Source organism: Oncorhynchus clarkii, chromosome 22 (genome assembly GCF_045791955.1).
Source record: "Oncorhynchus clarkii lewisi isolate Uvic-CL-2024 chromosome 22, UVic_Ocla_1.0, whole genome shotgun sequence".
NCBI lineage: Eukaryota > Metazoa > Chordata > Actinopteri > Salmoniformes > Salmonidae > Oncorhynchus > Oncorhynchus clarkii.
The window spans coordinates 39,052,626-39,080,577 of NC_092168.1; the positions used below are offsets into that span (position 1 = coordinate 39,052,626).

Genomic DNA, 27,952 nt, shown 5'->3' on the forward strand with positions numbered 1-27,952 from the left:
TCCCGAGGATTGTATACGTTTTTCTTTCTTTATTTAACTTAGTCAGTTAAGAACAAATTCTTATTTACAATGACGGCCGAACCTGGACGACACTGGGCCAAATGTGCGCTGCCCTATGGTACTCCCAATCACGGCCGGTTGTGATACAGCCTGGAATCGAACCAGGATCTGTAGTGACGCCTCTATAACTGAGATGCAGTTCATCTCTGTGTATAATCATCTCATGTCATCTCTGTGTATAATTCAGTGGAGGTTAGGAGGGAGGTCAGCTATCTAAGGACTGTCAGATGGTGCAATGCAGGTCTTGTCTCTGAGTCCAATATAAGTAGAACACACAAACAGAGATAAGCATAGGCCCTGTTGAAGAAGTCCAGTGTGACATTAGCCAATGGGTGCATAATATCCTAAACCCTATCAGAAGGACTCGTCCCTTATCCTCTTCGTCAACCTTGACCTTTGCGACCTCTTAACCCCTTTGAGGTTACACAAGGAAGTGTGCGGGTGGGTGCGGCTTATCTGTTCATCAACCCACATTTCACCACGTTTAACGACGCCAACTTGAACGGCATGTCCAGACCTGAGTAAGACCAGTGTCCTTGAATCCTTCACCGTTCCTCTTTCCCTCCCTCCAAACAATCAAACAAACACAGACAAGCGGACTGCAGCTCTCCAAAGCAACACTTGATAGAACGTCAGATTTTTTTTTAGTCTGAACCTCAACCCAAACACAGATCCTTTTTTAGTTTGTCTTCATTTTCCATGGTATTCCCCAGAGTCCTGTGCGGTGACAAAGCAGCTTTGTTGTGGTTAGCTTCAAAATGGCGGCTGGGGGGGTCATGGTTTCTGGGTCTCTCACCCACCACCATCAGTTCTTTTGAGCTCAGATCAGTCATCTGTTACACTACTTGGGGTCACAGACACCTCCCCAAAATTAACACCTTACACACACACACACACACACACTGGCCATTGTCTGGTGGTAAATGTTTTAGTATTCACTATGGCCTGTCTGTAATATATGAGTTCCATTACTATGCAATTGAAATGCAATTACTCAAGTACTATCTATGTAACAACACGTTATTACAATGTTGATACTAGTGTAAATAGTACACAGTTATAAGAGCAACTTACTGTAAATTGTCATCTAGAGATATAGCTACAGTTCATAATTCCCCCTAGAGATGTCCTACTCCCCACTATATCTGTTTGTGTCGTCAGCCTCTGGACCCTAACTGATATGTCACTACCAGATACAGAGAGACTTCACAAGCTGACGGACAGACAGCTCAGTAAATGGAACCATGGCGGCGCTGTGTTTGGTCTCTCTGGGTGTGAAATGTGTGCTCACTGAGAGGGATGAATGAGGTGCTTTCCTCCTCTTCTGTAACCAGTCCTCTATTAATGCATGCCATCTGAAAGGTCCTCTGAACAAGGAGAGCGGGCACCTGACAATAATTGGCCGGCATAAAGCGGAGAGGGAAAAAATCCCTTTTTAGAATCAAAGACAGGCGGCCAGGCGGCCGGGATGCTGTGGTCAATGCGGAAGCTAATTGTTTGATTCAGAGGCTCTGTTCTGTTCGCTTTGGCTGCAGAGGTGTTTGAATGAGGCGTGTCGAGACCCAAGCTTAGAATAACAGCTGGATACAGCTTTTTTCCATGCTCTGTTCACACACCTCTTTTATTATGTTCTCTCCCCATTTATCCCTTTTCCTTTCTCGTTCATTCAGACTCACTCGTCTCTCAGGCTCTCACTGTGTTCACTGAACTCTAGTCTCTCTCTCTCTGTCCCGCTCTCTCTCGCTTTCTCTCTCTCTCTTTCTCTGTTCCCTCTTTCTGTCCAACTCTCTCTCTGTCCCGGCCTGGCTCCTTGGTAGCGTGCCAGTTTCCTTTTGACTGCTTGGTCTTGTCAGTCACTTATCTTAGGACAGAGAGTCAGGGGCCAGTCTGTTGTATTACACTTTAATCACTTTTCCCCAAACAAATATCTCTGGCCACCAGGGCTCATTTAGGGGGATTAGGGGGCGTGAGGACAGCAGGCAAAGGCAGGGACAGAGTACGAGAGAGCTAGTGGAAGAGAGAGCTAGTGGAAGAGAGAGCTAGTGGAAGAGAGAGATAGTGGAAGAGAGAGATAGTGGAAGAGAGAGATAATGGAAGTTAGAGAGAGGGGGGGAGCATAGAGGGGAAGTTACCATTGTGGGGTCTGACGGAGGGGGGAAGTTACCATTGTGGGGTCTGACAGAGGGGGGAAGTTACCATTGTGGGGTCTGACAGAGGGGGGAAGTTACCATTGTGGGGTCTGAAGGAGGGGGGAAGTTACCATTGTGGGGTCTGAAGGAGGGGGGAAGTTACCATTGTGGGGTCTGACGGAGGGGGAAGTTACCATTGTGGGGTCTGACGGAGGGGGGAAGTTACCATTGTGGGGTCTGACGGAGAGGGGAAGTTACCATTGTGGGGTCTGACAGAGGGGGGAAGTTACCATTGTGGGGTCTGACAGAGAGGGGAAGTTACCATTGTGGGGTCTGACAGAGGGGGGAAGTTACCATTGTGGGGTCTGACAGAGGGGGGAAGTTACCATTGTGGGGTCTGACAGGGGGGAAGTTACCATTGTGGGGTCTGACAGAGGGGGGAAGTTACCATTGTGGGGTCTGACAGAGGGGGGAAGTTACCATTGTGGGGTCTGCCGGAGGGGGGAAGTTACCATTGTGGGGTCTGACAGAGAGGGGAAGTTACCATTGTGGGGTCTGACAGAGGGGGGAAGTTACCATTGTGGGGTCTGAAGGAGGGGGGAAGTTACCATTGTGGGGTCTGAAGGAGGGGGGAAGTTACCATTGTGGGGTCTGACGGAGGGGGGAAGTTACCATTGTGGGGTCTGACGGAGGGGGGAAGTTACCATTGTGGGGTCTGACAGAGGGGGGAAGTTACCATTGTGGGGTCTGACAGAGGGGGGAAGTTACCATTGTGGGGTCTGACAGAGGGGGGAAGTTACCATTGTGGGGTCTGACGGAGGGGGGAAGTTACCATTGTGGGGTCTGACGGAGGGGGGAAGTTACCATTGTGGGGTCTGACAGAGGGGGGAAGTTACCATTGTGGGGTCTGACAGAGGGGGGAAGTTACCATTGTGGGGTCTGACAGAGGGGGGAAGTTACCATTGTGGGGTCTGACAGAGACCACAATGTCCAGGGAGTGTAGGAGGGGGTTTGGGGGTCCCCATTACTGTAGCTTTTGCCACTCGCCTCTCTGTCTATTTGGGGTCTGTGATTGAGCACCTTGTGCCTTTTCTATTCCCCCAACGCCCCACCGCCCAACACCCCCCATGTCCCAATTTGTTACCCCCTCCCCCCACAAAGGATAGATGGTGGATTGGCCCCTCTCCTGTGCCTGTGTGAAGGGCTCTGGGGGGGAGCATGTGCACCCTCCTTTCAGCTGGGCTCTGATGTCTCCTAATTACCCATCAGGCCTCAGCAACTTAGTGGACTAGGAATTTGTAGAAGAGGCCAGAGCACAATGGATAGAAAGATGCAACAACAGAATTAACCAAAAACAATCGTTGTGTTGAATCTTCCTGTCTGCCTTCCCTCCTGCCTTGCCCTGTCCTTTTCCCTGGTAGCTTCTTCCCTCCTGCCTTGCCCTGTCCTTTTCCCTGGTAGCTTCTTCCCTCCTGCCTTGCCCTGTCCTTTTCCCTGGTAGCTTCTTCCCTCCTGCCTTGCCCTGTCCTTTTCCCTGGTAGCTTCTTCCCTCCTGTCTTGCCCTGTCCTTTTCCCTGGTAGCTTCTTCCCTCCCGTCTTGCCCTGTCCTTTTCCCTAGTAGCTTCTCCCCTCCTGCCTTGCCCTGTCCTTTTCCCTGGTAGCTTCTCCCCTCCTGCCTTGCCCTGTCCTTTTCCCTGGTAGCTTCTTCCCTCCTGTCTTGCCCTGTCCTTTTCCCTGGTAGCTTCTACCCTCCTGCCTTGCCCTGTCCTTTTCCCTGGTAGCTTCCTCCCTCCTGCCTTGCCCCGTCCTTTTCCCTGGTAGCTTCTTCCCTCCTGCCCCGCCCTGTCCTTTTCCCTGGTAGCTTCTTCCCTCCTGCCTTGCCCTGTCCTTTTCCCTGGTAGCTTCTTCCCTTCTGCCCTGCCCTGTCCTTTTCCCTGGTAGCTTCTTCCCTCCTGCCCTGCCCTGTCCTTTTCCCTGGTAGCTTCTTCCCTCCTGTCTTGCCCTGTCCTTTTCCCTGGTAGCTTCTTCCCTCCTGCCTTGCCCTGTCCTTTTCCCTGGTAGCTTCTCCCCTCCTGCCTTGCCCTGTCCTTTTCCCTGGTAGCTTCTTCCCTCCTGCCTTGCCCTGTCCTTTTCCCTGGTAACTTCTTCCCTCCTGCCTTGCCCTGTCCTTTTCCCTGATAGCTTCCTCCCTCCTGCCTTGCCCTGTCCTTTTCCCTGGTAGCTTCTTCCCTCCTGCCCCGCCCTGTCCTTTTCCCTGGTAGCTTCTTCCCTCCTGCCTTGCCCTGTCCTTTTCCCTGATAGCTTCCTCCCTCCTGCCTTGCCCTGTCCTTTTCCCTGGTAACTTCTTCCCTCCTGCCTTGCCCTGTCCTTTTCCCTGATAGCTTCCTCCCTCCCTCCTGCCTTGCCCTGTCCCTTTCCCTGAGTATCATTGTTAGAGCAAGGGTTTGTCATGAGGAATTTTGGCCTGGTGTTTCAAAGCTACTTACTCACATGAACCACAAACAACATTCTCAAAAATGTTCTGGCCTGGCTGAACACATTCAATGTATCAGTTCTTGATGAATATTGAACTTAAGACCTGTATGCATCTATTATATTAACTGGCCAGATGAATACTACTATTTGAATGCACTACAGTGAATTCGGAAAGTATTCAGACCCCTTGACCTTTTTCCACATTTTCTTACGTTACAGCCTTATTCCAAAATGGATTAAGTAGTTTTTTCCCCTCATCAATCTACACACCATACCCCATAATGACAACGCAAAAAACAGGTTCTTAGACATTTTTGCAAATGTATTAAAAATAAAATATCACATTTACATAAGTATTCAGACCCTTTACTCAGTACTTTGTTGAAGCACCTTTGGCAGAGATTAGAGCCTGTATTTGGGGAGTTTCTCCCATTCTTCTCTGCAGATCCTCTCAAGCTCTGTCAGGTTGGATGGGGAGCGTCGCTGCACAGCTATTTTCAGGTGTCTCCATAGATATTCAAGTCCGGGCTTTGGCTGGGTCACTCGAGGACATTCATAAACCTTTCCCGAAGCCACTCCTGTGTTGTCTTGGCTGTGTGCTTAGGGTCGTCCTGTTGGACGGTGAATCTTCGCCCCAGTCTGAGGTCCTGAGAGCTCTGGAGCAGGTTTTCATCAAGGATCTCTGTACTTGCTTAAACAGGGGGACACGTCTGGCACTGCAGGATTAGAGTCCCTGGCGGCGTAGTGTGTTACTGATGGTAGGCTTTGTAACTTTGGCCCCAGCTCTCTGCAGGTCATTCCCTAGGTCCCCCCGTGGGGTTCTGGGATTTTTGCTCACCGTTCTTGTGATAATTTTGACCCCACAGGGTGAGATCTTGCGTGGAGCCCCAGATCGAGGGAGATTATCAGTGGTCTTGTATGTCTTTAATTTCCTAATAATTGCTCCCACAGTTGATTTCTTCAAACCAAGCTGCTTACCTATTGCAGATTCAGTCTTCCCAGCCTGGTGCAGGTCTACAATTTTGTTTCTGGTGTCCTTTGACAGCTCTTTGGTCTTGGCCATAGTGGAGTTTGTAGTGTGACTGTTTGAGGTTGTGGACAGGTGTCTTATATACTGATAACACGTTTAAACAGGTGCCATTAATACAGGTAATGAGTGGAGGACAGAGGAGGCTCTTAAAGAAGAAGTTACAGGTCTGTGAGAGCCAGAACTCTTGCTTGTTTGTAGGTGATCAAATACTTATTTTCCACCATAATTTGCAAATAAATTCATTAAAAATCCTACAATGTGATTTTCTGGATTTTTTTCTTCTCATTTTGTCTGTCATAGTTGAAGTGTACCTATGGTAAAAATGACATGCCTCTCTCATCTTTTTAAGTGGGAGAACTTGCACAATTGGTGGCTGACTAAATACTTTTTTGCCCCACTGTATGTCAGAGTGACATACAGTGGGGTTCTTGGTCACCTCCCTGACCAAGGCCCTTCTCTCCCGATTGCTCAGTTTGGCCAGGCGACCAGCTCTAGGAAGAGTCTTCCTCCATTTCAGATTGATGGAGACCACTGTGTTCTTGGGGACCTTCAATGCTGAAGAAATGTTTTTGTACCCTTCCCCAGATCTGTGCCTCGACACAATTCTGTCTCAGAGTTCTACAGACAATTCCTTTCACCTCATGGCTTGGTTTTTGCTCTGACATGCACTGTGAACTGTGGGACCTTTTATATAGACAGGTGTGTGCCTTTCCAAATCATGTCCAATCAATTGAATTTACCACAGGTGGACTCCAATCAAGTTGTAGAAACATCTCAAGGATGATCAGTGTAAACAGGATGCAGCTGAGCTCAATTTCGAGTCTAATGGCAAAGGGTTTGAATAGTTATGTATGTAAAGTATTTCTGTTTTTAAGTTTGCAAACATTTCTGTAAATTTATGTGGAAAATGTCTCATTTAATCCTTTTAGAATAAGGTTATAACATAACAGAATACTTTCAGAATGCGCTGTATATTAGCCAATCTATACAATCATCTACACTGGTCTATATCTTGTCATGCAGGACTCACCATGAAAGACCAGTGTGTTGTCTTCGTCAATTTGTTTCAACTGAATAGAATTGCACCACATATGCATATGCGAGCCCCACCCCCTTCCACGACAAGTGATTGTTCACATCAAACCCATACTGAACCAGTATTTAATTAGCAATATTTATTCAGCAAATTACACATGGAGGAACACAGGGTTGTTCTTTTGTGGCCGGTGTTCGTTTGAAGCCTGAGACCCCCCCCAATACCACCACTAGCCCTCAATGGGGTGCAGAATGTACCCCCAGGTTCCTCTCAAAGTTTGCTTGACCCTGGTCATTCAGCTTGTGTGGATTCACAGGGTCCGCAGAGGAGAGGGCTTTGTAGGGACAAGGAGGAGAGGAGAACTGAGAAGAGAACTGCACTGTCCATGCGCTCACTGTGTTCACTGCATTCTCTACTATTCCGCTCTGTGCTTTTGTCTCTCTCTTTCTTTCTGTCTCTCTTTCTGTCTCTCTCTGTGTTTGTCTCTCTGTTTTCCACCATCATTTGCAAATAAATTCATAAAAAATCCTACAATGTGATTTTCTGGATTTTTTTTCTCATTTTGTATGTCATAGTTGAAGTGTACCTATGATGAGAGAGGCCTGTAATATTCATATTTTTAAGTGGGAGAACTTGCACAATTGGTGGCTGACTAAATACTTTTTTGTCCCACTGTATATGTTGAATAGGGTGGGGCTTAAGCTGCATCCCGGTCTCACCCCACGGCCCTATGGGAAGAAATGTGTGTTTTTTGCCAATTTTAACCGCACACTTGTTGTTTGTGTATATGGATTTTATAATGTCGTATGTTTTACCCCCAACACCACCTTCTATCAATTTGTATAGCAGACCCTCATGCCAAATTGAGTCAAAGGCTTTTTTGAAATCAACAAAGCATAAGAAGACTTTGCCTTTGTTTTGGTTTGTTTGGTTGTCAATTAGGGTGTGCAGGGTGAATACATGGTCTGTTGTACGGTAATTTGGTAAAAAGCCAATTTGACATTTGCTCAGTACATTGTTTTCACTGAGTCTGCAGTTAATGATAATGCAGAGCATTTTCCCAAGGTTACTGTTGACGCATATCCCACGGTAGTTATTGGGGTCAAATTTGTCTCCATTTTTGTGGATTGGGGTGATCAGTCCTTGGTTCCAAATATTGGGGAAGATGCCAGAGCTAAGGATGATGTTAAAGAGTTTTAGTGTAGCCAATTGGAATTTGTTGTCTGTATATTTGATCATTTGATTGAGGATACCATCAACACCACAGGCCTTTTTGGGTTGGAGGGTTTTTATTTTATACTGTAGTTCATTCAAGGTAATTGGAGAATCCAGTGGGTTCTGGTAGTCTTTAATAGTTGATTCTAAGATTTGTATTTGATCATGTATATGTTTTTGCTGTTTGTTCTTTGTTATAGAGCCAAAATGATTGGAGAAGTGGTTTACCCATACATCTCCATTTTGGATAGATAATTCTCCGTGTTGTTGTTTGTTTAGTGTTTTCCAATTTTCCATGGGTGTTTCTGTCTCTCTTTCTCTGTCTCTCTCTCTTTCTGTCTCTGTGTTTCTGTCTCTCTCTGTCTTGTGTTTCTGTCTCTGTGTTTCTCTCTCTTTCTCTCTGTCTGTGTTTCTGTCTCTGTTTCTGTCTCTGTGTTTCTGTCTCTGCGTTTCTGTCTCTCTTTGCACACATTTTAATTTGAGTGTTGAATGAGACACATCAAAGAAGAGGCCTCTTGTCTTTGCCCCCTGTGTGCGCGCACACACACACACACAGACACACACAGACAGAGGTGTAAACCGTCGGACAGTTGAAAGCGTGGCTGAGTGGGAGCCCCTTTCTGGGGACGACAGAGCAGAAAGACCCTCTCTAGCTATGGGACTGGGGAACAGGGGCCACAGATTCACCATAGAAGGCAGGCCTGGGGGGCCTCAGTATTAGAATAGTGTTTCTGTTCTAATCTACGGTGGCCTCTCAAGTGGGAGCATGAGATGAGGGGCGGGGGTCATGGTTTGATACCTGTTCTTCTTTCCCACAGGATTTCCAATAGGGCATGTTGTTCCCATGAGCACCACTGCTCTGTCCCTCTGCCCTCTACACTCTACCTTAGAAGGCTTCTAGAATGCATCCAGCTGTGTTAGTGAGCTGTGGTTCTTTGGGGAGGACATATACACATGAAGTAGCTCCACATGCGTTTGTGATTATAATTTTTTGTGCAAGGGTTTTTCTTGTTTGTTTTCTTTACTGACCATATCAGCAGTGCTGTCCACATGACCCAGCACCCAGCTGGGTCACAGCGTTTGGCCACTGGCACTGACCATCCTCACTGCTGGCTGGACATTCTCCCTGGAGGCCTTGGCTTCCATCTCACTCTCACTAAGGGAATCCACATCGTCCACATCATTAGTATAGGAGCCGCACCATCCAACACAAGTTAAGGTCCAGATTTAGAGATACTGGTCTATTTCAGAGAATATAGACCATACAGAAGCCAAGGTGTAGTTGTGTAAACGACGATGTTAGCGATTTGGTAACTTAACAATCATCAATAATTTCTGAGGAACCCTTTTGAGAAAAACCCCAATGGCTAAACCCCATCCATCCGCTGTGAGTTGAGTGGATGGGTAGCAGAGCAAGCGGGTTTCTGGGGGGGTGGATGTATTTATGGAGCAGGGGTGGTTAGTGTGGGTTTGTGCTGTGCTCCTACGTTGATGACAGGGCAGCCTCGACACACGACACCCCACTGCGTGGTCTGTGGTACGCTCTGCACTGCAGCCTCCAGGGTGTGTGTGTGTGCTTAGGCTCAGGGTTGGATGGTAGAGAGGGGACTAGAGTTGAGGGGGGAAGACAGCAACTCTGTCTTTTTATAGCTTGGGGTCCCTGCCCCAAAAAGTTGACATTAGCTCCAGTGTGCCTGATGGTAGCTGGCTGGTGCGTAGCTAGCTCCTAACCTCAGCCAGTGGCAGGGCAGCCCCTGTATTTATGCCATATTGGTTTGGGTTTAGGAAGGCATAAGGAGGAGATGGTCTCTCTCTCCAAGAGAAACAGGGTCACACATCAGTCCCTGCTTAGTAATTTATCATACTCATTTATAATGGGGCCTCTGTTATATTGCGTTGGGTTGAGTTCTAAGTTTTTCCCTCTGACAGAATAATAAAGTAGAAACTAATGGTCCCCAAAGTCTGAGGGGACCTTAAGGGAGACATTACTCTAATTAAGATGTCGGCTGGGGAGGTTTTGTGGTTTATGTATTCTTTGAGGTCTGTAAGGTTTTTTTACATTGACTTCTCTTTTGTCCACAGTGGGGAATGGAAAACCAACTCCCAGATTCATTTTACACTTGGCCCTCCATTAAAAGTGCTAGGCTTCATCTGGGTCCAGGAATACTCTTGAACCGGCCCTTTATGTGTTTTAGTTGACCTATTACCCTTTGTTTTCTCTCTGTATCCCTAGAGCAGTTGAGCCAGTCTCACTTCCTCTTCATTGACAGAGCTTCAACAACAGCCAATAGAAAGCCTCCGCAGATAAACAGCAGAAAACAGAGACTTGTAATGTAGTTCGCAAAAGTTCAATCAGGAAGGCTGATCTGAATGCTCAATCAGGAAGGCTGATCTGAATGTTCAATCAGGAAGGCTGATCTGAATGTTCAATCAGGAAGGCTGATCTGAATGCTCAATCAGGAAGGCTGATCTGAATGTTCAATCAGGAAGGCTGATCTGAATGCTCAATCAGGAAGGCTGATCTGAATGTTCAATCAGGAAAGCTGATCTGAATGCTCAATCAGGAAGGCTGATCTGAATGTTCAATCAGGAAGGCTGATCTGAATGCTCAATCAGGAAGGCTGATCTGAATGTTCAATCAGGAAGGCTGATCTGAATGCTCAATCAGGAAGGCTGATCTGAATGCTCAATCAGGAAGGCTGATCTGAATGCTTGTTTAACTTCATCAAGCGGTACTACCTAATTCACTCTGTTTCCTGTTCTACGGTCGTAGTGGGAATGAATACAAACTTATCATCAGCGTAGCATCTCGCTAATCTCCTCCTCTTATTAGCCATCAGCTGAATGTCATTTACCTAGTTACCTTTAGCCTATAAGCACGGCGCAATAAAGCACGTTTGCTTTTTAACCTCGCTCTTGCAATTATCACTTTCCTGTCTCAACCAATGGGTGTAAGTGTTGATGTATTTATATGTCAACTTGCCCATGTTCTCTCACTTCCTGTTTTTCAGCAACAGTCTTGGACAACCCTCCGCATCCCCCCCCCCCCCCCCCACCAGCTATAATAACCTGAAGGCCCGTCCCTGGACCTCCGTTCCCCTCCTTTCAGCGGGGGGGGGTTCTATACCAGCTGCCCAGCAGAGGGCTACCTGTCATCAGCATCTGGCTCCAAGGAGACGAGGCCATACCCCAAACTATTTCATAAAATTCCATATTGCATTCTGTCTCTGTTGTCCATTCAGTTAATTAAGCCTGTAGTCGATTGAATAAGGTTAATTCTGAACCTCTCTCCGGTCCAGATCGGCTGTTCTGATAGACCCTGTTGGTGTGTTATCCTCTGTTTTTTCTCTCCTCCGTCTCTTTCCTTCTTTCTCTCTATCCACGTCTGATCTCTTCCCCCTCCCGTCTCTGTGAAGTACAGAGGCAGGCGCTACGCTCCACCAAAAAAGACAAAGAGCGTGCAAGTCCGTATCCGCCTGCGCTCCTTCCCCCTCTCCCTCCATTACCTTCTCCATCTCCTTCTTCCCTTGTTCCTTTCTTCCTCCGTGGCGTCCTGGGCCCCGTCCCTCCCAGATCGTCCTGGGGATAAGGGACACCTGCCGTTGCCGCGGTCACCTGTTTGGGTTCTGAGCGTGGCCCATGGCGTGGGCCCAGAGTGTTTGGGGGAGCGCAGACAGGAACAACAAAGAGACCAAGACAAAGCAGAGAGTTTTCAGAGGATAGCAGCACTACTGAAGGACATCAATAGAAGCCTAGGATCTTTCCTTTCTACTGTTTTCTAAGACAGAGCATTGAATTCCCCTCTTATTGTGACTACAGGGAGGAGTGGGGAAACCTCCGCTTCAACTGGGTTGGAGGGATTCACTGATCGGGATGTTTTTGGAAGTCCTTGTAGTTCTAGATGTTGGTTTGCTTGGTTGCAAGTGGTTAGTGTGGCATTGAGAGAGAGGTACATATGAAAGTCTTGCAGACTGGGACTCTAATCATTAACCATGGCAAATCTGTTTTTCTATCTCCTGACCTTTGACCTGTGGAGGTCAACAGCCGCTCAATCGTTGACCTGCATGGCTGTTGCAACGTCTAATAACAGCTAATAAATTAGAGACTTCATCACTCACCGTTTTGAATTCTAGATACAGAGAGTGTTTGGTGGTTTAGTTTATCTGTAGACCCATACACTCATTCACACACACACACACTCCCTCACCCAGTATCTCCTCTCTATCTCTGTGCAGGGTGTCAGAAGCCAGTAGGGTTGTCGCGGGGCAAGGCCAAGGTGTGTTGCTACAGTGGCTGGTACTACTGCCAGAGCTGTCACCAAGACAACCTGTTCCTCATCCCTGCCCGCCTGCTGCACAACTGGGACACCGACAGACACAAGGTGAGAATGGTGATGTTCTACACACGTCTGAGTAATTTACCAGAGTGACTTGTATGTGTTCATATCCACTCACACGCAACATATTCAGAAACCTACAGAAAAATTCTGAAACACCCACTGAGTGAGAGTTTTAGTTACATACACTTCTGAAATTAGGATTTGACCTCACACACACACACACACACAGCCCACCCCTCCTCTCCCTATTCTGTCCAGGTGTCCAAGCAGGCCAAGGAGTTCCTGGAGTTTGTTTATGAGGAGCCCCTGCTGGATGTGCAGCAGTTGAACCCGTGTCTGTATGAACACTGTGAGGGCCTGGCTGCAGTCCTACGCCTGAGACAGCAGCTCCAGTCCCTCAGAGCATACCTGTTCAGCTGCCGTGCCGCCGTGGCCGAGGACCTCCGGAGAAGGTGAGAGGGGAGGGTACAAGAGGCTGTATGGAGTGTGAGGGGAGGGGAGGGTAGAAGAGGCTGTATGGAGTGTGAGAGGAGGTGAGGGTAGAAGAGGCTGTATGGAGTGTGAGGGGAGTGTAGGGTACAAAAGGCTGTATGGAGTGTGAGGGGAGTGTAGGGTACAAGAGGCTGTATGGGTATGAAGTGAGGGGAGTGTAGGGTAGAAGAGGCTGTATGGAGTGTGAGGGGAGGGTACAAGAGGCTGTATGGAGTGTGAGGGGAGGGGAGGGTAGAAGAGGCTGTATGGAGTGTGAGGGGAGGGTACAAGAAGCTGTATGGAGTGTGAGGGGAGGGTAGAAGAGGCTGTATGGAGTGTGAGGGGAGGGGAGGGTAGAAGAGGCTGTATGGAGTGTGAGGGGAGGGGAGGGTAGAAGAGGCTGTATGGAGTGTGAGGGGAGGGTAGAAGAGGCTGTATGGGTATGAAGTGAGGGGAGTGTAGGGTAGAAGAGGCTGTATGGAGTGTGAGGGGGGTGTAGGGTAGAAGAGGCTGTATGGGTATAGAGTGTGAGGGGGGTGTAGGGTAGAAGAGGCTGTATGGAGTGTGAGGGGAGTGTAGGGTAGAAGAGGCTGTATGGGTATGGAGTGTGAGGGGAGTGTAGGGTGCAAGAGGCTGTATGGAGTGTGAGGGGAGTGTAGGGTACAAGAGCCTGTATGGAGAATGAGGGGGGTGTAGGGTAGAAGAGGCTGCATGGAGTGTGAGGGGAGTGTAGGGTAGAAGAGGCTGCATGGAGTGTGAGGGGAGTGTAGGGTTGAAGAGGCTGCATGGAGTGTGAGGGGGGTGTAGGGTAGAAGAGGCTGCATGGAGTGTGAGGGGAGTGTAGGGTAGAAGAGGCTGCATGGAGTGTGAGGGGAGTGTAGGGTTGAAGAGGCTGTATAGAGTGTGAGGGGAGTGTAGGGTACAAGAGGCTGTATGGAGAATGAGGGGGGTGTAGGGTAGAAGAGGCTGTATGGAGTGTGAGGGGAGTGTAGGGTAGAAGAGGCTGTATGGAGTGTGAGGGGAGTCTAGGGTTGAAGAGGCTGTATGGAGTGTGAGGGGAGTGTAGGGTTGAAGAGGCTGTATGGAGTGTGAGGGGAGTGTAGGGTTGAAGAGGCTGTATGGAGTGTGAGGGGAGTGTAGGGTTGAAGAGGCTGTATGGAGTGTGAGGGGAGTGTAGGGTTGAAGAGGCTGTATGGAGTGTGAGGGGGGTGTAGGGTTGAAGAGGCTGTATGGAGTGTGAGGGGAGTGTAGGGTAGAAGAGGCTGTATGGAGTGTGAGGGGAGTGTAGGGTTGAAGAGGCTGTATGGAGTGTGAGGGGAGTGTAGGGTAGAAGAGGCTGTATGGAGTGTGAGGGGAGTGTAGGGTTGAAGAGGCTGTATGGAGTGTGAGGGGAGTGTAGGGTTGAAGAGGCTGTATGGAGTGTGAGGGGAGTGTAGGGTTGAAGAGGCTGTATGGAGTGTGAGGGGAGTGTAGGGTTGAAGCGGCTGTATGGGTATGGAGTGTGAGGGGGGTGTAGGGTTGAAGAGGCTGTATGGAGTGTGAGGGGAGTGTAGGGTTGAAGAGGCTGCATGGAGTGTGAGGGGAGTGTAGGGTTGAAGAGGCTGTATGGAGTGTGAGGGGAGTGTAGGGTTGAAGAGGCTGTATGGGTATGGAGTGTGAGGGGGGTGTAGGGTTGAAGAGGCTGTATGGAGTGTGAGGGGAGTGTAGGGTTGAAGAGGCTGTATGGAGTGTGAGGGGAGTGTAGGGTTGAAGAGGCTGTATGGAGTGTGAGGGGGGTGTAGGGTTGAAGAGGCTGTATGGAGTGTGAGGGGAGTGTAGGGTTGAAGAGGCTGTATGGAGTGTGAGGGGGGTGTAGGGTAGAAGAGGCTGTATGGGTATAGAGTGTGAGGGGGGTGTAGGGTTGAAGAGGCTGTATGGGTATAGAGTGTGAGGGGGGTGTAGGGTAGAAGAGGCTGCATGGAGTGTGAGGGGAGTGTAGGGTAGAAGAGGCTGTATGGAGTGTGAGGGGGGTGTAGGGTAGAAGAGGCTGTATGGAGTGTGAGGGGAGTGTAGGGTAGAAGAGGCTGTATGGAGTGTGAGGGGAGTGTAGGGTTGAAGAGGCTGTATGGGTATAGAGTGTGAGGGGAGTGTAGGGTTGAAGAGGCTGTATGGGTATGAAGTGAGGGGGGTGTAGGGTAGAAGAGGCTGTATGGGTATGAAGTGAGGGGGGTGTAGGGTTGAAGAGGCTGTATGGGTATGAAGTGAGGGGGGTGTAGGGTAGAAGAGGCTGTATGGGTATGAAGTGAGGGGGGTGTAGGGTTGAAGAGGCTGTATGGGTATGAAGTGAGGGGGGTGTAGGGTAGAAGAGGCTGTATGGAGTGTGAGGGGAGTGTAGGGTAGAAGAGGCTGTATGGAGTGTGAGGGGGGTGTAGGGTAGAAGAGGCTGTATGGGTATGAAGTGAGGGGGGTGTAGGGTAGAAGAGGCTGTATGGGTATGAAGTGAGGGGGGTGTAGGGTAGAAGAGGCTGTATGGGTATGAAGTGAGGGGAGTGTAGGGTAGAAGAGGCTGTATGGGTATAGAGTGTGAGGGGAGTGTAGGGTAGAAGAGGCTGTATGGGTATGGAGTGTGAGGGGAGTGTAGGGTTGAAGAGGCTGTATGAAGTGAGGGGGGTGTAGGGTAGAAGAGGCTGTATGAAGTGAGGGGGGTGTAGGGTTGAAGAGGCTGTATGGAGTGTGAGGGGGGTGTAGGGTAGAAGAGGCTGTATGGAGTGTGAGGGGAGTGTAGGGTTGAAGAGGCTGTATGGGGGGGTAGAAGCTCCAGTCCTTCAGAGCATACTTGTTCAGCTGCCTTGCTGATATCACCGAGGACCTCTGTAGAAGGGGAGGGCTGGACAGGGGGAGGGGTAAGGACGAGGGCTGGACAGGGGGAGTGGTAAGGACGAGGGAGGGATGGACAGGGGAGGGGGAGGGATGGACGAGAGGGGGATGAGGTATCAAGGCCTTGATTGTTAATTAAATCCATTTTGACTAGAGATGAAAATGGTTGTCAATGGGCAAGATGTTGGGGGATGAGACAGTGAAAGGATGACGCAGTACCATAGTAGGAAGATGAAGGAGGAACACAGAGCGGTTTTATGAGACTGGAAACATCAAAGTACGCTTTCAAAAAGTACAGGAACATAATGGAGGAGTATGGAATGGTAATTGTATGTCTGATGTCCATTGAAAGCACCTTTTGTTGACTTGATTCCTAGTCCATGTTAAGCATGAATGTGTGAAGTGTAGCCTGAAGGCTCCTCTGAGGCCAGTATGTGAGTGTATGATGGGAATGTGTTTATGTGAGGGTGCCCAGACTAAAAGGCCTGTCTCTGGGGTGATGGACGCTCTCTGACACTCCCTAACCCCCTCCTCAACCTCCACACACACTAGCTCTGTTTGATACATCAACACTCAACATGTCTGTGAAAACAGTGTTCTCTGTTCTGTCAATTTGTAATTGAGAAGCTAATTTCCCCCATCAATTCCTGGCATTCAAAAAAATATATACAGTTGAAGTCAGAAGTTTACATGCACGTTAGCCAAATACATTTAAACTCAGTTTTTCACAATTCCGGACATTTAATCCTAGTAAAAACTCCCTGTTTTAGGTCAGTTAGGATCACCACTTTATTTTAAGAATGTGAAATGTCAGAATAATAGTAGAGAGAATTATATTTTTCAGCTTGTATTTCTTTCATCACATTCCCAGTGGGTCAGAAGTTTACATACACTCAATTAGTATTTGGTAGCATTGCCTTTAAATTGTTTAACTTGGGTCAAACGTTTCAGGTAGCCTTCCACAAGCTTCCCACAATAATCTGGGTGAATTTTGGCCCATTCCTCCTGACAGAGCTGGTGTAACTGAGTCAGGTTTGTAGGCCTCCTTGCTCGCACACACTTTTTCAGTTCTGCCCACAAATTTTCTATAGGATTGCGGTCAGGGCTTTGTGATGGCCACTCCAATACCTTGACTTTGTTGTCCTTAAGCCATTTTGCCACAACTTTGTAAGTATGCTTGGGGTCATTGTCCGTTTGGAAGGCCCATTTGCGACCAAGCTTTAACTTCCTGACTGTTGTCTTGAGATGTTGCTTCAATATGTCCACATAATTTTCCGTCCTCATGATACCATCTATTTTGTGAAGTGTACCAGTCCCTCCTACTGCAAAACACCCCCACAACATGATGCTGCCACCCCGTGCTTCACGGTTGGGATGGTGTTCTTCGGCTTGCAAGCCTCTTATTACGATGGTCATTATGGCCAAACAGTTATATTTTTGTTTCATCAGACCAGAGGACATTTCCCCAAAAAGTACGATCTTTGTCCTCATAAACCGTAGTCTGGCTTTTTTATGGTGGTTTTGGAGCAGTGGCTTCTTCCTTGCTGAGCGGCCTTTCAGGTTATGTCGATATAGGACTTGTTTTACTGTGGATATAGATACTTTTGTACCTATTCCCTCCAGCATCTTCACAAGGTCCTTTGCTGTTGTTCTGGGATTGATTTGCACTTTTCGCACCAAAGTAGTTCATCTCTAGGAGACAGAACGCGTCTCCTTCCTGAGCGGTATGACGGCTGCGTGGTCCCACGGTGTTTATACTTGCGGACTATTGTTTGTACAGATGAACGTGGTACCTTCAGGCATTTGGAAATTTCTCCCAAGGATGAACCAGACTTGTGGAGGTCTACATTTTTTTTGCTGAGGTCTTGGCTGAGACGAACAGAGAGAGTGGGGCTCTGAGACGCTCCTACTCCACACACACCCTGGGCTACAGAGTTATCCCAGCTGGTTGCCGGAAGGGGAAGAAGGCTGTGGTGTTTACGGCAGTGTTTTCGACCCCGGAGTGCTCCTCTCTCGCTAGAGACCCTGTTTACCACTACACCATTAGCGCTCGGCGACTAACGCCCTGCCCTTCAAAACACTGCAGGATTAATGAGGCCGGTGGTGCTAAACCCTTCCCCCGGCCAACCATGGACTCTCTATGGGCTTACCATGGGCCATGGACCCTCTATGGGCCTACCATGGGCCATGGACCCTCTATGGTTCTACCATGGACCTTCTGGGCCTACCATGGGCCATGGACCCTCTGGGCCTACCGTCGGCCAACCATGGACCCTCTATTGGCGTACCATGGGCCATGGACCTTCTGGGCCTACCATGGGCCATTGACCCTCTATGGGCCTACCATGGGCCATTGACCCTCTATGGGCCTACCATGGGCCATGGACCCTCTATGGGCCTACCATGGGCCATGGACCCTCTATTGGCCTACCATGGGCCATGGACCCTCTATGGGCCTACCATGGGCCTACCATGGACCCTCTATGGGCCTACCATGGGCCATGGACCCTCTGGGCCTACCGTCGGCCATCCATGGACCCTCTATGGGCCTACCATTTGCCATGGACCCTCTGGGCCTACCGTCGGCCAACCATGGACCCTCTATGGGCCTACCATGGGCCATGGATCCTCTATGGGCCTACCGTCGGGCCGTCCATGGACCCTCTGGGCCTACCGTCGGCCTGGAGGGGGCGCTGAGGAGGCCTGTCACGGCCATCACCGCCCGCACTGATCTAACACACACCTCTGAACCCCACACACACACACATAAGGATGCACAACACAGTACACGTTAGACACACAGATCTGCTGCATAGGTGTGGATAGTCTGCACGCACACACACATGCACATATGAACACAGGCAGTCATTTATACTGTTTAAAGACATGGTTCTGTACTACAGTCATATACTGTTTAAAGACATGGTTCTGTACTACAGTCATATACGCTCTAATAGTGTTTCAAACGTCACTCGCTCTGAGCCTTGGGGTGGTTGTTTCCCTTGCTCTGCATGGGTAACGCTGCTTCGATGTGGTGGCTGTTGTCTTTGTGTTGCTGGTTCGAGCCCAGGGAGGAGCGAGGAGAGGGACGGAAGCTATACTGTTACACTGGCAATACTATAGTGCCTATAGGGGCGGCAGGGTAGCCTAGTGCTTAGAGCGTTGGACTAGTAACCAAAAGGTTTCATGTTCAAATCCCAGAGCTGACAAGGTACAAATCTGGCATTCTGCCCCTGAACAGGCAGTTAACCCACTGTTCCTAGGCCGTCATTGAAAATAAGAATGTGTTCTTAACTGACTTGCCTAGTTAAATATAGGTAAAAAAAATAAACAATAAATAAGAACATCCAATAGTCAAAGGTTAATGAAATACAAATGGTATAGAGGGAAATAGTCCTATACTAACTACAACCTAAAACTTCTTACCTGGGAATATTGAAGACTCATGTTAAAAGGAACCACCAGCTTTCATATGTTCTCATGTTCTGAGCAAGGAACTGAAACGTTAGTTTTCTTACATAGCACATATTGCACTTTTACATTCTTCTCCAACACTTTGTTTTTGCATTATTTAAACCAAATTGAATGTTTCATTATTTATTTGAGGCTAAATTGATTTTATTGATGTATTATATTAAGTCAAAATAGGTGTTAATTCAGTATTGTTGTAATTGTCATTATTACAATAACATTTGTTTTTTTTATCGGCCGATTAATCGGTATCGGCTTTTCTGGTCCTCCAATAATCAGTATCGGTATCTGCGTTGAAAAATCATATCGGTCAACCTCTAGTCTTGATTATGGAACAGGTTGCAGCTGGTGGGGATCTGCTCTGCCTCCAGCACACCTGTCTCTACTCTCACAATCAGAAACACCCACACAGAGAGGGAGAGAGCACTGGGGGAGTGGCGGCAGGTTAGGGAGACACGGGATGAGAAGTAGAGGGCGTGGAAGGGACAGATGTAACTCACGTATACAGTATATGCACGCAAATTCACATTCATATAGATACTACTACCCCTTCCCACAAAGGTTTCCATGGTACCTGCATAGAGCTGTGTGACGGCCCTCTACACTCCCAGGAGAGGCATTGGAGCTGTGTGTCCCTTCAGTGTTAGTGCAGAGAGGGACAGCATCGTGTTATTAGTGCAGAGAGGGACAGCGCAGGGTTATTAGTGCAGAGAGGGACAGCATCGTGTTATTAGTGCAGAGAGGGACAGCATGGTGTTATTAGTGCAGAGAGGGACAGCATGGTGTTATTAGTGCAGAGAGGGACAGCATGGTGTTATTAGTGCAGAGAGGGACAGCATTGTGTTATTAGTGCAGAGAGGGACAGCATTGTGTTATTAGTGCAGAGAGGGACAGCATTGTGTTATTAGTGCAGAGAGGGACAGCATCGTGTTATTAGTGCAGAGAGGGACAGCATCGTGTTATTAGTGCAGAGAGGGACAGCATCGTGTTATTAGTGCAGAGAGGGACAGCATCGTGTTATTAGTGCAGAGAGGGACAGCATGTTATTAGTGCAGAGAGGGACAGCATCATGTTATTAGTGCAGAGAGGGACAGCATCGTGTTATTAGTGCAGAGAGGGACAGCATCGTGTTATTAGTGCAGAGAGGGACAGCGCAGGGTTATTAGTGCAGAGAGGGACAGCATGTTATTAGTGCAGAGAGGGACAGCATCGTGTTATTAGTGCAGAGAGGGACAGCGCAGGGTTATTAGTGCAGAGAGGGACAGCGCAGGGTTATTAGTGCAGAGAGGGACAGCGCAGGGTTATTAGTGCAGAGAGGGACAGCATCGTGTTATTAGTGCAGAGAGGGACAGCATGTTATTAGTGCAGAGAGGGACAGCATTGTGTTATTAGTGCAGAGAGGGACAGCATCGTGTTATTAGTGCAGAGAGGGACAGCGCAGGGTTATTAGTGCAGAGAGGGACAGCATGGTGTTATTAGTGCAGAGAGGGACAGCATGGTGTTATTAGTGCAGAGAGGGACAGCATGGTGTTATTAGTGCAGAGAGGGACAGCATTGTGTTATTAGTGCAGAGAGGGACAGCATTGTGTTATTAGTGCAGAGAGGGACAGCATTGTGTTATTAGTGCAGAGAGGGACAGCATCGTGTTATTAGTGCAGAGAGGGACAGCATCGTGTTATTAGTGCAGAGAGGGACAGCATCGTGTTATTAGTGCAGAGAGGGACAGCATGTTATTAGTGCAGAGAGGGACAGCATCATGTTATTAGTGCAGAGAGGGACAGCATCGTTTTATTAGTGCAGAGAGGGACAGCATCGTGTTATTAGTGCAGAGAGGGACAGCGCAGGGTTATTAGTGCAGAGAGGGACAGCATGTTATTAGTGCAGAGAGGGACAGCATCGTGTTATTAGTGCAGAGAGGGACAGCGCAGGGTTATTAGTGCAGAGAGGGACAGCGCAGGGTTATTAGTGCAGAGAGGGACAGCGCAGGGTTATTAGTGCAGAGAGGGACAGCATCGTGTTATTAGTGCAGAGAGGGACAGCATGTTATTAGTGCAGAGAGGGACAGCATTGTGTTATTAGTGCAGAGAGGGACAGCGCAGGGTTATTAGTGCAGAGAGGGACAGCATGTTATTAGTGCAGAGAGGGACAGCATTGTGTTATTAGTGCAGAGAGGGACAGCATGGGGTTATTAGTGCAGAGAGGGACAGCATGGGGTTATTGGTGCAGAGAGGGACAGCGCGGGGTTATTAGTGCAGAGAGGGACAGCGCAGGGTTATTAGTGCAGAGAGGGACAGCGCAGGGTTATTAGTGCAGAGAGGGACAGCGTGGGGTTATTAGTGCAGAGAGGGACAGCGTGGGGTTATTAGTGCAGAGAGGGACAGCGCGGGGTTATTAGTGCAGAGAGGGACAGCGCGGGGTTATTAGTGCAGAGAGGGACAGCGCGGGGTTATTAGTGCAGAGAGGGACAGCATGGGGTTATTAGTGCAGAGAGTCTATATGATCCCATCTCTTGCCCTCTCCATCTTTCACTCCAACTCCCACCTCTCCGTCTCTTGCTATGTCACTTTGTGGATCCTTGAACTGTAACATGAGCTGGTGTGGGTGAGTGTGTGTGATTTACTGTGTGTGTGTAGGTTTGGTAGAGAGTGTTGTGCAGAGGGCTATAATAGCGAGCCTGATGAGACGGAGAGAGCAGAGAGAGACCTCCACTTCGCTCCATTATAAGGCAGAGAGCTTTTAAACACCCATTCCCCTTCTGCCCCAGCCTGACTCTCATTCTATTGAATTAACCCCCATTTTCTCTGCAATTTGGCCCCGCCGTTACCATGGTTACACAGGCACTATCATGGTCCGTGTGTGTGTGTATGTGTGACATGACTCATCGTGTACATTTTGTTATCGTCCTTTATGAATCTCAACATGAACCTCACATCTCCTTCCTGTCATGTTTTAATATATGATAAACCATTTCACCAGCTTTGCTGTTCCAGGTCAGTACAGTGAGAGACAATGACACACACCATTGAATTCTACTTTTTATTGGTGGGGCCACCCATACACATAGTGCTGTAAGTCTGCTAAATGGCATATAATATGACATTTTCTGAAAGGATCTGACTTATGGTTCTAAGAAAATTGCATAACTAAAATAGTCAAAATGTTGGTCTTTCTCTCTCCCCCCAAGGATCTTCCCCAGAGATTACCTACTGCAACATATCCACCTGTACTCACTGGCTGACCTGCAACAGGTAATACACACTACACACATACTGTATAGTGGACACACTCACTTTCAAACATCAGACCGTTACAGGCACACTAATACACACTCATACAGTGTGTGTATATATATATATATATATATATATATATATAGACTGTGTTATATTTAAGCAGTCAGGTGTGGTATATGATCAATATACCACGGCTAAGGGCTGTATCCAGGCACTCTGCGTTGCGTCATGCACAAGAACGGCCCTTAGCCGTGGTATATTGGCCATATACCACAATTTCCCTCAGCCCTTGTTACAGTGGGGAGAGTTTCCCTCAGCCCTCGTTACAGTGGGGAGAATTTCCCTCAGCCCTTGTTACAGTGGGGAGAGTTTCCCTCAGCCCTCGTTACAGTGGGGAGAGTTTCCCTCAGCCCTCTTTACAGTGGGGAGAGTTTCCCTCAGCCCTCGTTACAGTGAGGAGAGTTTCCCTCAGCCCTCGTTACAGTGGGGAGAGTTTCCCTCAGCCCTCGTTACAGTGGGGAGAGTTTCCCTCGGCCCTCGTTACAGTGGGGAGAGTTTCCCTCGGCCCTCGTTACAGTGGGGAGAGTTTCCCTCGGCCCTCGTTACAGTGCGGAGAGTTTCCCTCGGCCCTCGTTACAGTGGGGAGAGTTTCCCTCGGCCCTCTCACTAGCAGTTTCTAGGCTGTTATGAAGGCATGAATAACTGTTATTGGGATAAGGGTTACTTTGGTTTGGCGTAATCTCTTGCCTCTCTCTCCCACTCCCTCTCTCTGATCCCCCTCCCCCAACCTGGAGTTCTTCCACACTACTACTCTCCCATATCTTCCACCTTCCCCACCCAGCCCCCTCTGCACCACCCAACCTCTCTCCCTCTCCCCTTCATGTTCCCCTCACCCTGGCCCGCTCACTAATTACAGACATTCAGAATCAACAAGCAGAAAAACTAGTGTGTTAAAGTCCACCATTCTTCCCTACATCCCCTGGCCTGACACTCTTCTCACCCTCTCACTCTCTCTCGCGCTCTCTCTTTCTCTCTTTCCCTCACTCTCTTTCTCTCTATTCATCTCTCTCTATCATAGCTTACTCTCTCTCTGTGTCTTTTTCTCCCCCTCCCCTTTCTCTCTTTGTCTTTCTCTCCCCCTCCCCTTTCTCTCTGTGTGTTTCTCTCCCCCTCCCCTCTCTCTCTCTCTGTCTTTCTCTCCCCCTCCCCTTTCTCTGTGTGTTTCTCTCCCCCTCCCCTCTCTCTGTGTTTTTCTCTCCCCCTCCCCTCTCTCTGTGTGTTTCTCTCCCCCTCCCCTTTCTCTCTGTGTGTGTTTCTCTCCCCCTCCCCTCTCTCTCTCTGTGTCTTTTTCTCCCCCTCCCCTTTATCTCTCTGTCTTTCTCTCCCCCTCCCCTTTCTTTCTGTGTGTGTTTCTCTCCCCCTCCCCTCTCTCTCTGTGTCTTTTTCTCCCCCTCCCCTCTCTCTCTCTCTGTGTCTTTCTCTCCCCCTCCCCTTTCTCTCTGTGTGTGTTTCTCTCCCCCTCCCCTTTCTCTCTTTACAGCTAATTGGCTTTCCATATTAACAAGCTGTTTCTTTTATTTCTCCTGAATAATCAAAGCTCGTTCATCAAGCCTGGCTTTTATTGTTTCACAGTGAGGTTCAATAAAGACCGTCTCCCTGGCTAGTTATAGAGTAGACCCAGTCCTTCATGGAAAGCAGTAGTGCACTTGGCTCTCTTTGCTATTGAAATCCCAACAAACACCTCCTATTAGGAGCAGCCTTTCTATCTTTAAAGCAGTGTACTGTTTGCCCAGGGCCTGCCCAGAGGCCCTTTTGTTGCTGCATTAAAACATTTGTTTTTCCAGTTGTGGGGTAGTGGAGAGGTGGGCTTGTTGTAAAGTAGTGGAGAGGTGGGCTTGTTGTAAAGTAGTGGAGAGGTGGGCTTGTTGTAAAGTAGTGGAGAGGTGGGCTTGTAAAGTAGTGGAGAGGTGGGCTTGTTGTAAAGTAGTGGAGAGGTGGGCTTGTTATAAAGTAGTGGAGAGGTGGGCTTGTTGTAAAGTAGTGGAGAGGTGGGCTTGTTGTAAAGTAGTGGAGAGGTGGGCTTGTTGTAAAGTAGTGGAGAGGTGGGCTTGTTGTAAAGTAGTGGAGAGGTGGGCTTGTTGTAAAGTAGTGGGGTAGTGGAGAGGTGGGCTTGTTGTAAAGTAGTGGAGAGATGGGCTTGTTGTAAAGTAGTGGGGAGGAGGGCTTGTTGTAAAGTAGTGGGGTAGTGGAGAGGTGGGCTTGTTGTAAAGTAGTGGAGAGGTGGGCTTGTTGTAAAGTAGTGGAGAGGTGGGCTTGTTGTAAAGTAGTGGAGAGGTGGGCTTGTTGTAAAGTAGTGGAGAGGTGGGCTTGTTGTAAAGTAGTGGAGAGATGGGCTTGTTGTAAAGCAGTGGAGCGGTGGGCTTGTTGTAAAGTAGTGGAGCGGTGGGCTTGTTGTAAAATAGTGGAGACGGTGGACTTGTTGTAAGGTAGTGGGGTAGTGGAGAGGTGGGCTTGTTGTAAAGTAGTGGGGTGGAGGGCTTGTTGTAAAGTAGTGGGGTAGTGGAGAGGTGGGCTTGTTGTAAAGTAGTGGAGAGATGGACTTGTTGTAAAGTAGTGGAGAGGTGGACTTGTTGTAAAGTAGTGGGGTAGTGGAGAGGTGGGCTTGTTGTAAAGTAGTGGAGAGGTGGGCTTGTTGTAAAGTAGTGGAGAGATGGGCTTGTTGTAAAGTAGTGGAGAGATGGGCTTGTTGTAAAGTAGTGGAGAGATGGGCTTGTTGTAAAGTAGTGGAGAGTTGGGCTTGTTTTAAAGTAGTGGAGAGATGGACTTGTTGTAAAGTAGTGGGGTAGTGGAGAGGTGGGCTTGTTGTAAAGTAGTGGAGAGGTGGGCTTGTTATAAAGTAGTGGAGAGATGGGCTTGTTGTAAAGTAGTGGAGAGATGGGCTTGTTGTAAAGTAGTGGAGAGATGGGCGTGTTGTAAAGTAGTGGAGAGATGGGCTTGTTTTAAAGTAGTGGAGAGATGGACTTGTTGTAAAGTAGTGGGGTAGTGGAGAGATGGGCTTGTTGTAAAGTAGTGGAGAGATGGGCTTGTTGTAAAGTAGTGGAGAGATGGGCTTGTTGTAAGGTAGTGGAGAGGTGGGCTTGTTGTAAAGTAGTGGGATAGTGGAGAGGTGGGCTTGTTGTAAAGTAGTGGAGAGATGGGCTTGTTGTAAAGTAGTGGAGAGATGGGCTTGTTGTAAAGTAGTGGAGAGTTGGGCTTGTTTTAAAGTAGTGGAGAGATGGACTTGTTATAAAGTAGTGGAGAGATGGGCTTGTTGTAAAGTAGTGGAGAGATGGGCTTGTTGTAAAGTAGTGGAGAGATGGGCGTGTTGTAAAGTAGTGGAGAGATGGGCTTGTTTTAAAGTAGTGGAGAGATGGACTTGTTGTAAAGTAGTGGGGTAGTGGAGAGATGGGCTTGTTGTAAAGTAGTGGAGAGATGGGCTTGTTGTAAAGTAGTGGAGAGATGGGCTTGTTGTAAGGTAGTGGAGAGGTGGGCTTGTTGTAAAGTAGTGGGATAGTGGAGAGGTGGGCTTGTTGTAAAGTAGTGGAGAGGTGGGCTTGTTGTAAAGTAGTGGAGAGGTGGGCTTGTTATAAAGTAGTGGAGAGATGGGCTTGTTGTAAAGTAGTGGAGAGATGGGCTTGTTGTAAAGTAGTGGAGAGATGGGCTTGTTGTAAAGTAGTGGAGAGATGGGCGTGTTGTAAAGTAGTGGAGAGATGGGCTTGTTTTAAAGTAGTGGAGAGATGGACTTGTTGTAAAGTAGTGGGGTAGTGGAGAGATGGGCTTGTTGTAAAGTAGTGGAGAGGTGGGCTTGTTATAAAGTAGTGGAGAGATGGGCTTGTTGTAAAGTAGTGGAGAGATGGGCTTGTTGTAAAGTAGTGGAGAGATGGGCGTGTTGTAAAGTAGTGGAGAGATGGGCTTGTTTTAAAGTAGTGGAGAGATGGACTTGTTGTAAAGTAGTGGGGTAGTGGAGAGATGGGCTTGTTGTAAAGTAGTGGAGAGATGGGCTTGTTGTAAAGTAGTGGAGAGATGGGCTTGTTGTAAGGTAGTGGAGAGGTGGGCTTGTTGTAAAGTAGTGGGATAGTGGAGAGGTGGGCTTGTTGTAAAGTAGTGGAGAGGTGGGCTTGTTGTAAAGTAGTGGGGTGGTGGACTTGTTGTAAAGTAGTGGAGAGGTGGGCTTGTTGTAAAGTAGTGGAGAGATGGGCTTGTTGTAAAGTAGTGGGGTGGTGGACTTGTTGTAAAGTAGTGGAGAGGTGGGCTTGTTGTAAAGTAGTGGAGAGGTGGGCTTGTTGTAAAGTAGTGGAGAGGTGGGCTTGTTGTAAAGTAGTGGAGAGGTGGGCTTGTTGTAAAGTAGTGGAGAGGTGGGCTTGTTGTAAAGTAGTGGAGAGGTGGGCTTGTTGTAAAGTAGTGGGGTAGTGGAGAGATGGGCTTGTTGTAAAGTAGTGGAGAGATGGGCTTGTTGTAAAGTAGTGGAGAGATGGGCTTGTTGTAAGGTAGTGGAGAGGTGGGCTTGTTGTAAAGTAGTGGGATAGTGGAGAGGTGGGCTTGTTGTAAAGTAGTGGAGAGGTGGGCTTGTTGTAAAGTAGTGGGGTGGTGGACTTGTTGTAAAGCAGTGGAGAGGTGGGCTTGTTGTAAAGTAGTGGAGAGATGGGCTTGTTGTAAAGTAGTGGGGTGGTGGACTTGTTGTAAAGTAGTGGAGAGGTGGGCTTGTTGTAAAGTAGTGGAGAGGTGGGCTTGTTGTAAAGTAGTGGAGAGGTGGGCTTGTTGTAAAGTAGTGGAGAGGTGGGCTTGTTGTAAAGTAGTGGAGAGGTGGGCTTGTTGTAAAGTAGTGGAGAGGTGGGCTTGTCGTAAAGTAGTGGGGTAGTGGTGAGGTGGGCTTGTTGTAAAGTAGTGGGGTCGTGGACTTGTTGTAAAGTAGTGGGGTAGTGGAGAGGTGGGCTTGTTGTGGAGGACTGAGCACTGCCCTGTAGATGCTAATTGTATTGTGTGCCATGGCAGCAGCGCTGGTCCTGCCAACGACCTACAAACAACTGGAGGGGACAAAAGGGCATTGAGGGACCTGGCCCGGACTGGCTCAGCAGCCACGGTGACACACACTTACGTGCAGGGAGGCAGATTCCCACACTGATACCCTGGTATGCAGCATATGCAGGCCACAAACTATGTAGTAATCAAATCAAATCAAATCAAATGTATTTATAAAGCCCTTCGTACATCAGCTGATATCTCAAAGTGCTGTACAGAAACCCAGCCTAAAACCCCAAACAGCAAGCAATGCAGGTGTAGAAGCACGGTGGCTAGGAAAAACTCCCTAGAAAGGCCAAAACCTAGGAAGAAACCTATAGAGGAACCAGGCTCTGAGGGGTGGCCAGTCCTCTTCTGGCTGGAGATTATAACAGAACATGGCCAAGATGTTCATAAACAACCAGCATGGTCAAATAATAATAATCACAGTAGTTGTCGAGGGTACAGCAAGTCAGCACCTCAGGAGTAAATGTCAGTTGGCTTTTCATAGCCGATCATTAAGGGTATCTCTACCGCTCCTGCTGTCTCTAGAAAGTTGATAACAGCAGGTCTGGGACAGGTAGCACGTCCGGTGAACAG

At 48.4% G+C, this 27,952-nt stretch overlaps 1 protein-coding gene across 1 annotated transcript in view; it reads left to right on the forward strand.

Annotated features, from left to right (window-relative positions):
* The window catches only part of LOC139380892 (pleckstrin homology domain-containing family M member 3-like), a 63,716-nt gene that overhangs the window by 20,240 nt on the left and 15,524 nt on the right, over window positions 1-27,952 (forward strand). The window contains 3 exon segments of the mRNA XM_071124043.1: window positions 12,181-12,326; window positions 12,543-12,736; window positions 22,267-22,330. Coding sequence (XP_070980144.1) covers window positions 12,181-12,326; window positions 12,543-12,736; window positions 22,267-22,330 — 404 coding nt within the window.